At 40.1% G+C, this 16,926-nt stretch overlaps 1 protein-coding gene and 1 long non-coding RNA gene across 4 annotated transcripts; one reads left to right on the plus strand and one right to left on the minus strand.

Moving 5' to 3' along the window:
- Positions 1–896: 896 nt before the first annotated feature.
- zgc:109986 (uncharacterized protein LOC553566 homolog) lies at positions 897–8,594 on the minus strand. 2 transcript variants are annotated; one of them, XM_042389063.1, is made up of 8 exons: positions 8,395–8,594; positions 7,262–7,383; positions 5,169–5,307; positions 4,925–5,046; positions 3,998–4,108; positions 3,371–3,477; positions 3,179–3,269; positions 897–1,823 (listed from the first exon to the last, which is right to left on the minus strand). In XM_042389063.1, the coding sequence occupies exons 1-8, from the start codon at positions 8,489–8,491 to the stop codon at positions 1,710–1,712; spliced, it is 903 nt and encodes a 300-aa protein (XP_042244997.1). In that variant the 5' UTR covers positions 8,492–8,594; the 3' UTR covers positions 897–1,709. The 2 variants fall into 2 exon arrangements, with proteins under 2 accessions (XP_042244997.1, XP_042244996.1); XM_042389062.1 differs by having other exon boundaries at positions 897–1,826.
- Positions 8,595–8,766: 172 nt separating this feature from the next.
- Positions 8,767–13,065, plus strand: LOC121881338. Of its 2 annotated transcripts, XR_006091755.1 has the most exons (5): positions 8,767–8,854; positions 11,082–11,477; positions 11,818–11,927; positions 12,432–12,553; positions 12,992–13,065. It is a non-coding gene; the product is annotated as an uncharacterized LOC121881338 (long non-coding RNA). The 2 variants fall into 2 exon arrangements; XR_006091754.1 differs by having other exon boundaries at positions 12,432–13,062.
- Positions 13,066–16,926: the final 3,861 nt, after the last annotated feature.

The raw sequence follows: 16,926 nt of genomic DNA on the forward strand, positions 1-16,926 counted from the left end.
TGTTTTATTTCTATTTTCACTGTGAACCAATGAGCTCGCTGCTGCTCCGTAAACAGACTCTTTCCTTCATTTTCCCTCCAAACAATCAGAGAACAAATAAACAACCTGCGTGACTTTATAATATTAATCTGTTTGGTTCATATTTCATGGATTTGTTTGAGTGTTTGATGGATTATTTATTTCATTTTATTCTGCTGTCTAATTTGATCTCATTACATTTCATGTAATTTAATTTGTTAATTTAGTCGTATTTAAATGTATGTAATTATTTATTTTAATTTATGTAATTATTTAATTTCAGTTGATTAACTTTATTTATGATGGTGGTTCATCCTCCTCTGATGATATATTTTTTAGGTAAAATTATCATTGTAAATATATTTAAATATGAATCTTTTTTATTACTCGTTAAGTTGAGATTCAACAGAAATTCTCATATTCAGACATAATTAAACACAAACTGAGTGACGACAAGCTGACGATGAAGATTCCTGCTCGTTTGTAGATTCATCAAACACGTTTCTGGAATAAAATCATTATTATTTAAAAAAAAAAGTGAAAGTATCATCTGGATTTGTGAGGTTGAAGATAGAAAACGACTCGACCGGTTTGTCTTCAGCTCTTCTACATGGCTGTGACGTCACTGTGACATCACAGTGACATCACAAACACAGTAACTCGTTAGACCAGTTCAGACCAGCATCTTTAGTGAAGAGGGGCAAAACAAACCAGTGAAAACCACTTTTCCATGACAACAAAGTGACCAGAGTGAGACCTGGATTCTGATTGGACGGTTTAAAAACACAGAACTCTGAGCTGGAACCAGTAGAAACTCTGGTTTAATAAGAGTCCCGGTTCAGACCAGTTAAAGAAACAGGAAACTTAAAACCAGTCAGAACTGTTAATATTCTTTTTTATCCTTAACTGGGACAAAACAGTCAGTTTTGATATGAGCTACAAGTTAATCATTGATCACATATCTGATGATTAATAATGATGATGATGATGATGATGGTTTACAGTCCATCTGATTAATTAATGACATGGTATAAACGCTATAAAGAGAAAACCTCGCTGGTGCAACACAAGCAGTGAAACGCTTCTTCTTTCCTGTTTGTTTCACAGTCAGGTGATCAGACAGGTGATCAGTCAGGTGATCAGTCAGGTGATCAGTCAGGTGATCAGACAGGTGATCAGACAGGTGCAGCATGTTGATATGAAAAGATTCAGGCTCCTGCATCCAGTTCAACCATGGAAACACGCAGCTTCATAAACCTGAGGAACAGAACCCGTCTGTGTGTTCACGCCGTTTTAGTCGTGAATCTGCAGTTTGATGCTTTTGGCCTCAGGTGTGTCGGTGTGAGTTTCACCTGCAGAGCGCTCAGACTCTCCTGCAGACTGGGAACCATCCAGACCAATTCAAAAGCAGTCCACACCAATTCATGCCAGTTCAGACCAGTTGACACTAGTTCAATTCAGATGACCCTGTACAGGTGGATCTGTCCTGGTCACATGACCCTGTACAGGTGGATCTGTTGGTGGTCACATGACCCTGTACAGGTGGATCTGTTGGTGGTCACATGACCCTGTACAGGTGGATCTGTCCTGGTCACATGACCCTGTACAGGTGGATCTGTCCTGGTCACATGACCCTGTACAGGTGGATCTGTCCTGGTCACATGACCCTGTACAGGTGGATCTGTTGGTGGTCACATGACCCTGTACAGGTGGATCTGTCTGAGAGCGTCGGGGTCTGCGTCTCCGCCCAGGTAGACGTCGTAGTCCACAGGAAGTTCCTCCACCCAGCCGGGCTGCAGCGCCTCCTGCTGGACACAAACAGGAAACACAGAACCGTCCAGGAAGCAGTGAGTTTAAGAACAATCTGTTAGTAACTTTAATTAAACTGCTGTCAGTCAAACAGAGACGGACTCTGATTGGACGGGACTGTTTATTAATTTCATCAGATTTATTTAGATCTAGAGTTATAAATCTCAATCAGAGGAACCGGCTGCACAGACGTGATCTTCACTCCTGACGTTGGACACAGAAACATCCTGAAAGCAGCTATAATGGATGTTTATGATACCAATGAGGATAAAATGAAAAGATCATTAATACAGGGAAAAGTACGGAAGCCCTGAGAGGCAAGTGAGAAAAAAAAACTTCTGGTGATCCATTTTCTAAGTCTGATCTAAACTGTTTTCTCTCCCGTGTTTATGACTTAAGAACAGGTGAAAAAAGGTTTTACCAGGATCATCTTTGTTCAGCACAACCTCACGTTCTGAACAGGACTCAAAGCTTTCATGTTTTCTTCCAGGTGACAAAATAAAGACACGACAGTAACGGCACATAACTTGCTAACATATTATATTTGTATCTTGTGTTTAGAGCGCATGCAGAGATTTAAAACTCACCTGGAAGAAAACATGAAAGCTTTTAGTTCTATTTAGAACATGAAGTAATGCTGCACTTCAGCCTCTTGTGGCTGAAATGAGAATTACAACAACGAACACTTAAAAAAAAATTATCCTGACAAAAAAAAAAAAAAAACACAGAACAGAAAACTATTTAGATCCGACTTAGAAAATAAATCACCAGAATGTTTTTTTCTCCACTTGCCTCTCAGGGCTTCCGTAGTAAAGGGAAGCAATTAACGAAAATTAATTAAAAGAATAATTAGTTAATTTGTCCATTTGCATCTTTTTCATTATTGTGTAGTTTTTAATTGATGGTGAAATTGTAATTGTACATTTTATCATAGTTTATGTTTTTTTAATGCTTTTTTAAAATGAGTTTTAGTCTCATTTTCGTCATGAAAAAAGGGGAAATTTCCAGAACATAAACTGGTTTTTATAAAAGCAGGATGTGAACCTGCTGAGGTTGAATCTAAAACATCAGTCTGTAAAATGCCAATCAAAGGCACATTTATAAACTTAATCTTGATTAATTACTATTGTGTGATTAATGTAGTTTGTTGTCTGTTTCAGTGACAGATGCAGCATGTTGATATGAAAACAGCTGATTCAGGTCTTCATCCATCTTGGACCAACTGTGGAGCCATAACCATAAGAACACACGGCTTCATAAATCTGAGAACACGTCTCTGTGTGTTTACAGTTTTAGTCGTGAATCTACAGTTTGATGCTTTTGGCGTCAGGTGTGTCAGTGTGAGTTTCACCTGCAGAGCGCTCAGACTCTCCTGCAGACTGGGAACCGTCACCAGCAGAGATCCTTTCTTCCTCAAGTTCTGCATGATGAACCTCCAGGCTCTGAACACACACACACACACACACAACCAGCATTACTCCATGTGTGTGTGTTGTGTGTATTAGAGTGTGTGTGTGTGTTTCTGTGTGTTGTGTGTCCTCACCTGACTTGCTCGCTGGGCTCCATGAAGTACTCGAAGACGTTGTTCATCACCAGAACGTCGGCGTTCTGCAGCAGAACGTCCTGCGTGCAGACGTCAGCGTGGAGAACCTGCAGGAGATAGAAACTCAATCTCCCATAATCCCCCACCAACCACACATGATCATAATAATAATAATATGTTGAATGTTGATCAATCTCCATCATTTCTGTCATTGTAATGAGAAGAAATCCATCATTTTAAAAAATCTGAAGCATGTGATGCTGTAAAAATGGGATTTCAACCAGGAAACGTAACGCTAGCACCGAGCTAACAGATCAGTGTTTAGCAGACCCTGTCGGCGTTTTCCATACACGTGCTGGTTTGACTCATTCAGGCCTTTGTCTTTAACTGATGACACTTTGTCTTTAACTGATGATGTGTTTGTCTTGAGTCCATGATGTTTAAAGCAGCGTCCTCTTCAGTGCTGTTTACTTACCAGGATGTGTAAAGTTGTTTTAGCATCACAACCCCCACAAAACGATATATAAATACAAGTCTGTTACACCTTCAAACCTTTATTTAACTTCACTGTTTCTGTGCTGTGTGTGTGTGTTTTTAAGGTGTTACAGTAGATACACAGAGACCAACCTGAACTCTGTCAGTCAGTCTGTATTTCTGCAGCATGTCGTTCTGCAGCCTGACGAACTCCTCGCTGAGCTCCAGACCCACCAGCTGAGAGGCCGAGCTGTACACATAACCCTGAACACACGCACACACACACACACACACACACACGCACACACACGCACACACGCACACACGCACACACACAAACATGAAAATCAGTTTGAATTCTGTTTTTTAAATTTTTAAGTTGACAGTTTTTTGCTTATAATTACAATGATGTAAATTTATTTCTATATTATTTTATTCTTTGACTTTAGTTTATTCTGTTTAACTATGTTTTATTCCATAAACAGTATATTATTTTCTTTTCGGCCTCTGGGCGGCGCTGCACGTCTCTGTGCTGCTGACAGTTTCATTCCACCGTCCTGCTCATGAGATCATTAAAACATTAATGATGTTTAGTTTCTATCAGAAACAAGATGAGAACATTAACTCTGACTCATCATCAGCTTTAAGTTGATATGTTGAACTTGTTTCCACATCCGGCAGTTACGGAGCAACATTATCATTCATGTGAAGTCTCTGTTTTTACTCTCTACCAACTCCTGAGGGAAATATCTGGCTCTTTAGCTGCTAAATGCTCCACTATGTTCACCAGCTAGTCTACAGCTAACTGTGAGCAGGTAGTGTTCAGCAGCTTTTTACAGCTCTGGAAACGACGCTATGAGACGCTGAGAGTGAACCAGAACAGTTAAGTTGCAGCCGGACAGATAAACAATGAGCTGAAACTCACTATAAAGCTCCGTAAAGCCGAGAGGAGCTGCAGAGTCTCTGATGATTCTCTGTAGGTTCATCACCAACACGTTACACACTGACACATCAGACTATGGAGTTATAGAAATATATGTTATAGATGCTTTATGATGTGATATGAACAGAAGCTCTGACCCCGTACAGCACAGCTCCCAGTCTGGAGCCGACGTCCACCAGCGTCCGGCCGCTCAGGTCCGGCAGAACGTTCTGGAACAGGAACTGCAGCTCCGACACGGAGAACGAGTGCGAGATGAAATCTGTAGGAAGAGAAGAAGAAGTCCACCTTAAATTACTCTCGCAATGTACACAAATACAGTGTGTGATGCAGTGATGATGCAGTGATGATGTGATGATGATGCGGTGATGATGCGTTCCTCACCCAGCGCTGCGGTCCTGCAGGATCCACAGCTGAGGCAGTACGAGCGGCTCATGGTTCCCTCCTCACACAGAGAGTCCACCTGCTCGTCATCATACAGGAAAGCGTCCACATGAACCGTCGGCCGCGACTGTTGCTGCATCTGAAACACACCAGAAATGTACTCAAAGTATCAGAAACACACCAGACACCTACTCAAAGTACCTGAAACACACCAGACACCTACTCAAAGTATCTGAAACACACCAAACACCTACTCAAAGTATCAGAAACACACCAAACACGTACTCAAAGTACCTGAAACACACCAGACACGTACTCAAAGTATCAGAAACACACCAGACACCTACTCAAAGTATCTGAAACACACCAGACACGTACTCAAAGTATCTGAAACACACCAGACACCTACTCAAAGTATCTGAAACACACCAGACACCTACTCAAAGTATCTGAAACACACCAAACACCTACTCAAAGTATCAGAAACACACCAAACACGTACTCAAAGTACCTGAAACACACCAGACACGTACTCAAAGTATCTGAAACACACCAGACACCTACTCAAAGTATCAGAAACACACCAGACACCTACTCAAAGTATCTGAAACACACCAGACACCTACTCAAAGTATCAGAAACACACCAGACACGTACTCAAAGTACCTGAAACACACCAGACACGTACTCAAAGTATCTGAAACACACCAGACACCTACTCAAAGTACCTGAAACACACCAGACACGTACTCAAAGTATCTGAAACACACCAGACACGTACTCAAAGTATCTGAAACACACCAGACACCTACTCAAAGTACCTGAAACACACCAGACACGTACTCAAAGTATCTGAAACACACCAGACATGTACTCAAAGTATCTGAAACACACCAGACACCCACTCAAAGTATCAGAAACACACCAGACACGTACTCAAAGTATCTGAAACACACCAGACACGTACTCAAAGTATCTGAAACACACCAGACACCTACTCAAAGTATCTGAAACACACCAGACACCCACTCAAAGTATCTGAAACACACCAGACACCTACTCAAAGTACCTGAAACACACCAGACACGTACTCAAAGTATCTGAAACACACCAGACACCTACTCAAAGTACCTGAAACACACCAGACACGTACTCAAAGTATCTGAAACACACCAGACATGTACTCAAAGTATCTGAAACACACCAGACACGTACTCAAAGTACCTGAAACACACCAGACACGTACTCAAAGTATCTGAAACACACCAGACACCTACTCAAAGTACCTGAAACACACCAGACACGTACTCAAAGTATCTGAAACACACCAGACACCTACTCAAAGTACCTGAAACACACCAGACACGTACTCAAAGTATCTGAAACACACCAGACACCTACTCAAAGTACCTGAAACACACCAGACACGTACTCAAAGTATCAGAAACACACCAGACACGTACTCAAAGTATCAGAAACACACCAGACACGTACTCAAAGTATCTGAAACACACCAGACACGTACTCAAAGTATCTGAAACACACCAGACACGTACTCAAAGTACCTGAAACACACCAGACACGTACTCAAAGTATCAGAAACACACCAGACACGTACTCAAAGTATCTGAAACACACCAGACACGTACTCAAAGTATCAGAAACACACCAGACACCTACTCAAAGTATCAGAAAGTAAAAGTACTACATATGCAGAACAGATTATCTATATCACTGGATTAGTACTGCTGATGTATTCATGTGTACACAGTGTTTTACTTGTTGCTGGTCAAGGTGAAACTCAGTAAAAAATACATGTTTTCCTCTGTACTGCAGTGAAGTAGAAGTATAAATAGCATAAATTACAAAAACTCAAGTACAAGTACCTCTAAGCTGTATTTAAGTACTATTGTTGAGTAAATATTCTTTGTCAACGTTTATTAAGAACTTCCTTTAATCCATTAAATCTGTAGTATGCAGTCATCTGCAGTACTTGTTAGCAGTATTATGTAGTATTATGTAGTACTGTGTGCAGTACCCATCAGCAGTATTATGCAGTATTGTGTCATACTATGTAATATTATATGTAGTACCTTGTGGTGGGCGGCGGTCTCAGAGGGTAACATGGCGTCCAGAGGCAGACGGGCTCTCAGCTCGTCTGCGATGCTCTGCAGCATCACCGTCCTGTTGTCCAACAGCAGCTGATCCAGCTCATCTGCAGGACGACACACACACACACACACACATATACACACACACACACACACACACACACAGAGTGTTTCAACGAGGAGGCCTGAAATAAAGACGCCTTCGCTAACGTCTGAAGAAATGACACGTTTATAAAATATTTGAAGTTTCAGTGAAGAGAAGCAGAGCTGTTGATTAAACTTCAGCTAAAACCATTCAAGTCAATAATTGATCAAAGTAAATTAATCTACAACTGTTTTGATACGAGATGAATCGTCTGTAAATCCAGTTTCTCTGTTTTCTCTGATTGTAAACTGAACATCTTTGAGTTTTGGACAAAATGAGACTCTTGACGAACTAAGTTTCTAAAAACTGAAAACAGATTTGTGTATCAGAACTTTGTTTTTTCTTCTTTCCTCTCCCATTAATCATCTCACCACCCCTCAGATTTATCTGCTGACACTTTGGAGGGGCCCGACCCCTAGGTTGGGAACCACTGGACTAAACTAGCTAACTGTATATAAAGTAGTGTAAACTAGCTCCACCTCCAGCAGCTACAACAGTAACATGCTGCTCTAACACTGATGCTTCACTATTAATAATCTAATGATGTCATATATAATAATATATCAGTCAGAGGGACCAAACCACTACTTTTACTGCAATACTTTAACTACATCAAGCTCATAATGTATGGTCATTATGTACTTTTACTGTAGGAGGATTTTTCATGCAGGACTTTTAGATGTAATGGAGTATTTGTACATTGCAGTGTTTGTACTTTTACTGCAGTAAAGGATCTCAGTACTTCATCAGTACTCTTGTATCTGCTGTTAATCAAAGTTTTGTAAAGTTCCAGGAATTCTGTTTGACCAGTAAACTGATGCTCATATAGAAAATCTGTGGAGTGACCCTTTAATAAACAATCTGATCTAATTGGAGGGAATGACACCTCAGGACAGGCGAGGCGTTTATATGAGCGCGTGCAGGACAGATGAGGTATTTATGTGAGCGCGTGCAGGACAGGTGAGGTTACCTGAGTTCCTGATCCAGTGCAGCAGCTTCGGGAGGTCTGGTGGACTCACTCTGCTCAGCAGCTGCTTCAGTTCACATTTAGCTTCAGAATAATTCATAATGATCCGCAGACTGAAGCGGTTCGTGAGCGTGTTGCTGTTCAGACTGCAGCAGCAGCAGCAACGTGTCTGTGTTTAAGGTGGATCCTGAGAACTGACGTCATAAAACCATCAACCAGCAGATTGAAACACACCTTTACCTCCGACGGTGATGTCACCGTTTATAATATGACGCACACACAGGTGTGAGTGACGAAAGATATGTAGTTTAAAAAAATGACACTGATTATTTTACTCTACAAATATTAAGACGACCTTAAGAAACGTAAGCAGGAACCGGAAGCTGTTCTTGCTCTTCTTCTTTAGTGTTTAATGGCGACTGGAAAACTATCTTAGAGGCGCATTACCGCCACCTGCTGGACTGTAAGTGGAACAAGCGATTATGCAGGAAATTAAAAAAACCTCTAGATTCTTGTAGCTGAATCAGTTTCTTTTAAAAACGTAATAATATCACAGTATTTCTGTCCCGCAGAGACCTGACAATGAAAAGTCATGTTGTTTTCTTCATTAGTGACTAAATATAGTGATTTCTCTTGATATTATATATTCTAGAATGAAGTAGTACATGAATGAATGAATGAATGAATGAATGAATGAATGAACTTTTATATATATCAATATATTTATATATTTATATATTTATATGGCACCTTTCAAGCACAGGATGCAGCTCAACATACAATTCAGCAGCAAAAACAAAAACACCAAAAACACAAGTTTGAAAGCAGACACACACACACACACACACACGCGCACACACACACACACACACACACGCACACGGAGGAAATGAGTGTTACTAATCATAAACTAGTATTTACACTGTTACACTGTCATTAAATAGAAAATTAGAGAAAATCATAAAAGATTAAAACAGACAGCTATAATAAAAAGATATGTTTGTTGCGTTGTGCCATGGGAACAGTTGAAAGAGCAGCTGTGGAGGATTTAAGGGTTCGTGGAGGATCATAAACGATAAAGAGTCTGTGATATAAAGGGGGCGAAGCCATTTAGTGCCTTAAAAACTAAGAGAAAGACTTTAAAATTAATTCTACAAGATACAAAGAGCCAAAACAGGAGTTATACGATCTGTCATTTTAGTTTTGTTTCATGTTGGACTGTTTCTGGTTGGCAGTGTGAGTATTTTCCAGTTGGGTGCTTGTCTGTTTTATATAATATAAGGTTTAGACCTGTGTGACCTGTTATCAGACGAGCGATGACATTTTCTTCCCTTCGTTTGCAGCTCTCCATCCTCCCAGCAACAACATGTCTTTGTATCAGAGGAGGTCCGTCAGGGTCTCTGCAGGACCTGCCATTTATCAGAGGTGTAACTTTTAGTTTATAAAATATTACAAATGAGTCATTATAATGTTATTGTTAAATAATCTATAATTAGTTATTAAAAGTATTTATGTGATTTTTAAAAATGGTTTTGTTTTGATTTCAGTTACTATCATAACCATAAACCCAGTATTAAGAGCTGGAACTGGATGTGTCTGTTTGTCTCCCCTCAGGACCTGCTGGGTCCTTGGTCAATTATAAATTACTTTGACAATAACATTATAATTACTCATTTGTAATATTTTATGAACTAAAGATTGCACCTCTCATAAATGGAAGGTCCTGCAGAGACCCTGAAGGTCCTCCTCTGTGTAAATAACGGTTATTTACCGCGTTGCTGCGGTCAGACTGTTTGTTCTGGCACTTTGTTGTTGACACTAACATGTTATAACCACAAACAGTTGGTTTTTAGATGAAAATGTTCGTCATCCACACAGCAGAAGTTTTCATTTTATCTCTGTTCAACACTGAGGAAGTTCAACATATCATCTAAAGAGAGATCTTTTTTCACGAGAGCTTTTAAAACTGGCTTCCCAAGAAGCTGAAAGTTTATTCGTGTAAAGACGTCAGCGGAGGTGAACTTCACTATTAGGCAAATTAGGCAACTGCCTGGTGCCCCAAACAACCATAGATTTATTATGATGATTAGATATGAAAGATATTGAATAACGGTACTATTTTAACTCATTGTACCCCAAAATAACTTACAACCCCAAAGCACTAAAAAAATATGCAACTGTGGACTTCAGAGGAAAACATTGTTCCACTACATTAACCTGACAAATAAATGTTACTGTTTACGCTGCAAATCCAGATTTTACTCACAAAATATGAATAAAATAATAAATGAAATACGATGCATTATTATTCATTATATTATTCATTAAACTATCCAGCATTATATAAGAATTAAAAGCTCCACTGTGAACAGACGTTAAGTAGATTTAAGTACATTGTGCTGATAATTCCTCTCTGTCACTCTTCACTTTAAGTAAAAATTTACAGTATTTCTTACTGTGCGGTATTAATAGTTTTACTTAAGAAAAAGTTTTGAGTGCTTCTTCTACCACTGACAATACCAACATTCCCAGTTAGAAATCACTAAATCCATCCCTGGATGCTGGATTCTCTTTCTGCTGATTTACTCATATTCTTTCCTGTGATGTCAAATGCTTCTTACATTGACTTTTGCCATTTCTCAGCATATCCTGCTTGAGATATAATATTCTTCTTCATTTGGAAACATGAGATCGATGGAGAGTGTTGGCTCCCTTCCAAAAAGAAGGAAAGAGGTTGGGGCAGAGCGGAGGAGATGCAGACCACCGGAGTGCAGAGCAGGAGGCGGGAAGCTGGAGATCTGACTTATTAATTAATGACGTATTAATGACCACTGAAGGCCAGTATTATTTTTTTGAATATGACCAAATATGTTTCTTCAGAGGACAGCTGTGGGTTTACATGTGTGATGCAGTGATAACATCTTTGTTTTTATTCTCTTTTCTTTCTTCCTCATTTCTAAAGTCTGTGGTTGAGATGAGCCTCCTCTCCTCTGTATAAAAACCTCCTGACGCTCGCTGTCAGGAGGTTGACGACTCGACTTCCGACTACTGAAGACACACAGCAGAACCTTCATCTACCTGAGCAGGTAAATAAACCAGCAGCAGTTTGTTCTGATAATCTCGTTTCACTGTGATGCAGTTTTCATCCGGTTGTGATCTGTGCTAACAAACACATAGTTGGAAACAGTGTTGAAGGTGAGAAACCATTTAGATAATAGTTTGTAACTGATGGACTGATGTACAACTGCAGACTAACCAACCAGCAGCACCATCAGGACAAACTTTTGATTTTTAGCTCCACTGCTGGTCAGAGCAGATAAATCATCAGGATGTTCGTGTGTCCATAGTGGCTGTAATGAACTTTAGACTGTTACTGTTGTTCTGCTTCATGTTGTGATGATGCTGTGCTGTTCTGTAACCCTACAGATGTCTGTCCGGTCCTGGATGCTGCTGCTGTTCCTGCTGTCAGCTGGAAGCAGGTTGGATGCTGTGAATGTGAACTGGCTGACTCCTATTGTAGAAAGAATCGTGACAGAGTGAGTGCACTTCAGTTCATGTCATTAACCAGGACTAGAAGGGTCAAAACCGGGAAGCACTCATCGCTGCAGGACTGGGTTTATTGTAAACTACACAGCTAAACTGAGCTGCTTATTATTAAAATGAGGATTTTTCTCAGTAGAAAGTGAAAATAAGTAGAATGTAGAGTATAGCAATGATCAGACAAGGCAACTAAACACTTAGTTAAACTTGGGGGAAGATGTTGGTCATAGATAAAAACATTAATCATTGGTGTGAGACGGGATGTAGACTGCAGGCTCTGGTGTTAAAGACTCTTCAGGCCCCGACTTCCACCACAATACACAACACAACTCTGCTTTCATCTGCACTGAACGCTGGCACTGCTGCAGAGTCGTCTGATATGAACGTGACTAACGTGATGGCTTCAGTCAGCAAAGGCTGGATCACTGTCACATGATAAACTCAGTCTATACTTTCACTCTGTGTCACATAAACTGAGCTGTGTCTCTTTGCATTGACAGGTACAGGGTAGAGGGACAGTTCTGTCTGGCTGCAAACATCCCACTGAACCAGGACCCCAACACACTTATTGATTTCCTTCAGAATGACCGCTATGAAGAACATGTTGAAGACACTGTTTCAGGTGGTGATGTGTACATTGGTTGTAGCTAAACCCTCAGGACCTGTGCATGCAGAACTTCGGGTTCTGGAGATGCTGAAACCATTGACTAGCAACACCGATGGGAAGTTCCTGCTCATCTACTCTTACCTCTCCCCATGTCAAAAGTGTACACACCATAAAAAGTTCAATATCATTAAATACATTAATGAAATTGTCTGTAAATATTGGAGAGATTATGCCTTTGTGTTTAAAATAGTTTTTGATAAACCCAGAGATTTTGATCCTCCTACCAAAGATGATCTGAGGAAGTCATTAGAAGAGCTTGGAAGGTCTAGGCTCCATCTCAGAAACATATTCCGCTGTTACACACCACTAAACTTAGAATTTCAGTGCCACAGCTGCTCATCACAGGGAAGAGTTTCAAATATTTGTATTGATAACGAAGCTTTGCCGCAACAGGGAGGAAGCAGAAGCCGCAGCTTTAGTACAATCAGAAGCAGGAGCAGTTACAGCAGGAGCAGTGACAGCAGAAGCAGGAACAGTGACAGCAGGAGCAGGAACAGTGACAGCAGGAGCAGGAGCAGTTACAGCAGTTACAGCAGAAACAGTGACGGCGTCAGTAGTAAAAAGAGAGGCAGATACAGCAGTCCGAGTGAAACCAGAGTGAGCAGCAGCAGACATCATGGAGGTTAGAGGAGTTCTGGAGTCTGATATAATTCAGTTGATTTATTAGAACCTGAACTCAGTCTGACTGAGAGAAAAAGGTTTTTATGCTTAAAATGCAGTTATTTCTGTTCCTTTAACAAACATTTTTCTGTTTTGATTCTATTTCAAATTTTAAAAAAACTCTGAGATCATTTACATTTTGCTATCTGCTTTTAGAAAATGACTTGTTGCCATGTTGGTTTGACAGTTTGACAGTAACGTGTTGTAAAACGGAGTCATGTCTGAATCATTATCTGAATAAAGCTCAGCTTCAGCATCCAACCTGCTGTCTGTGTTTTACTGCAAACATCTCTCTGTCTCTATCTTTACCTTATAGGTTATTCTCACTGTGGCAAAATAACGGTAATAAAAGACAAATAAGGAGAGGAAACTGAAGGGCAGAGTGGAGGTAGAAGTGGGATACATTGCAAATTTAATTTCAAATTCTGAAGGATCTTTTGGATAAATACCAGCTGGCTGTCAAAAATGCCAGGACTTGATACTTTTCCAGATCTTTCAGTGTCTCTGTTCAGTGTACTCATCTTCTTCCTCTGCCCTCATGTCCTGTGGTGTCCCCAAGTGGCAACCTCCGGGGCTGTAAAATAAAGCCAAAAACTGCAGTTCCTTGACATATAAACATGTTTACAGCCTGGTACAAACAACGGTTTTGGTCTCTGTAGCTAATTTCCCCTTTCATGACAACTGTAGGGGGGGGGGGGATTTTTATAACTCACCCGTTTAAATTTGATTAAACCGTAAAGTTATGCATAATGAAGGCAGCGTCACGCACTGCCAAGATGGCGACGGTCGGAGTGGCTCACTTTGAGCTTCAAAACCATGGATGTATAAAGAGAACTGGATACAGCGTCGGAGGCGGGGCCCCGTTCATTCCTATGAAAGTTGCTCAGTGGCGCATGAAGCCAAAAAAAATTGACTTCCTGGTATGAAAGTACCCGGATCTTACACATCGTGCGGCCCATAGAGCATGCGCACTAGTGACTTTCGCTGGCCGAGTCGGCTACTTCCGGTTTAGCCCTCCGGCTAACTTGAATGGGGATAAAACAATTGAATCATGCGGCTCTTCGAGGCTTTTGAAATGTGATCGGACCGAACGGATTTAATTCTGATAGTGAGACGGGTCATTTCGAGGGGGTTGTGACGCTCAGAAAAATTTATCCGCTGATTTACAGACATCTCTTTCACAATGTAAGTCTATGGGAAAAAGTCTTTTTGGGCCAGTGTGCATCACATGACGTTGTAGTTACACGGTTTGGCCGCTTTGTCAAATTGGCTTCAAAGCCTGGCGCTCTTCCTGTATCCAGTTCTCTTTATACATCCATGTTCAAAACCTCTCTTCAGAAACCAACGGGTGACGTCACGGTAAATACATCCATATTTTTATACAGTCTATGGGTGTCCCCCAAGGCTCCATACATGGTCCAGTCATCTTCTATATCTTTTTGTTTCCGCTGGGCCACATTATTCATACACACAACATTTCTTTTCACTGCCATGTGGATAATAGACAGATCTACCTCCCCTTAGAGCCTAATAACTACAACAAACTAACTGACCTCAACAACTGCCTTCAAATCCTGGATGGCTGCAAACTTTCTTCGGCTCAATGAGAATATAACTGAAGTTATTCTATTTGGATCACAGCATTTGACCAACATTATTTCCCCTCATGTTGGCCGATTGGCTCCATCTGTTAAATCACATGCAAAAAAATCCTTGAGTCATATTCGAGGATTGAAGTTTGACAAACAAATCAATCAGGTGGTAGAATTAAGCTTCATGCAGCTCTGTATCATCTCCAGACTCAGATCAACTGTCTGTACCTCTGACCTGGAGAGAGTCATCCATGCCGTCACATCCTCCTGCCTTGATTACTGCAACTCGTTATATTTTGGTATCACTCAGTCTTGTTTATTACATCTCCAACTAGTTCAAAATGCAGCAGCAAGAGTTTTGACAAGGTCAAATAAATATTTAAAATAAATAAAAATTATTTTTATCATTACCTATTATCATATTTTTCAGCACTTTTTAGCAGAATATGACAATAATTCCTGATTATATAAATAATAGAATGAATGTGACCTGGATGAGCAGCAGAATATTGATGGAGGCATTAACTGATTTTAATGATCCCCTCCAGACAACTATTACAACATCTGGAAACACTCTGCTTGGAGGAGTAATGTGGTTTTTTTCCACAAAAAATGTATAATAACCAGATTAAAATCCTTAAAATGGCATCTCCTCCTTCTACCTCATTAAAAATCCAGAATCCATGAATATGCAAATATTGTTGGTTTCTAAAGTTTTCCTGCTGGACACCAGAAGTTTCTTCCTTCACTGTAAAGTTCATCTCAGTGTTTGTGCTCTGGAGGCTTCAAGTTTCCACATCACACTTGTGTAAGTTGAAAAAAATCAGCTTGGTCAATCCAATCTCTACAATGAAGGATCAACACAGCACAAAATATCACCGGACTGAACTACTGCAGGACTGGAAAACATCTACAGCTCACTGAGCTTCCAACAAACCCAGTTACCATCTCCTCAGCCTCCAGACGATACAGGACTGCAGCTGCTCGGACAGGTTGAAGAGCAGTTTCTCCCCAAGAGCTGTTGTTGTTGTTGTTGTTGAAATGACCCCTGACTGTGCAATACTGTTTTTTTCATCTCAATAGATTTTAATGTTATGTTAACTATTGATTGATTCTCTATTGTGGTTTGTTTAAGTGCTTATTTTTAATCAACACTGTGTTGGGAGCTGCACTATCATTTAGTTGTATTGATCAATGACAATAGAGCTGATTCTATTCTATTCTTTTGTTGCTGAAACTTCAACATTTTTGAAATTTCAGTCTCAACTTCAGAAATTATTTACAGATTGTAGATTTTTACATGAAGGAGGAGACGATGCTTTAAGGAGTCTGTCCTTAACTTTTCATCTGACTTACATTTAAAAGGGAAACCAGATCCAGTTAAAATATAAACCCTTATAAAAAACGTTTTTGTTTATTATTATTCATAAATTTAAAAATTGCAGCCGATGTCTCTCTTCTCTGTGACCTTTGACCTGCTGAACTGTGATACCAGGTTGTTGTAAAGCTTACAGAGACTTCCTGTTTCAGGAAGCTGCTGTTGTAGGTCAGCAGTCTGCAGAGCTGCTGAGTCGGCAGGATCTCTGCATGTCACACTGTTAACACAACAGACACACAACATGTAATATTACACACACAAACCTGCACACACACACACACACACACACACACACACACACACACAAACACGAACAACATGCATGATTATAAACGGTCACTTCACTCTGATCTGGTCACTTTATTCTCTCTTTATGCAATTGCATTTTTTATTTATTTTTTGCTGATGCTTTTGAAGCATCCATTACAATAAAAACTGGATCGATCCGGTTTTATGATGCATTCAAGTGCACCGCATGAGCTCGGAAATATGTGATACCGACAAATTCAAGCACTATTAGTTAAAAAATAACATCAGCAACCACTTTAGGGAAACGAGACTATACAATAATAATTTTAAGATATGCTGTTTGGATACATTGTGCAGTATTTACCATTAAATCCAACATAGAAAATCTGTATTTGACATGTGATTCAAAACCCTAAAACATCACTTGCTGGGCAGAGACACTTCTTTGA

This window comes from Thunnus maccoyii, chromosome 16 (assembly GCF_910596095.1).
Source record: "Thunnus maccoyii chromosome 16, fThuMac1.1, whole genome shotgun sequence".
Taxonomy (NCBI): domain Eukaryota; kingdom Metazoa; phylum Chordata; class Actinopteri; order Scombriformes; family Scombridae; genus Thunnus; species Thunnus maccoyii.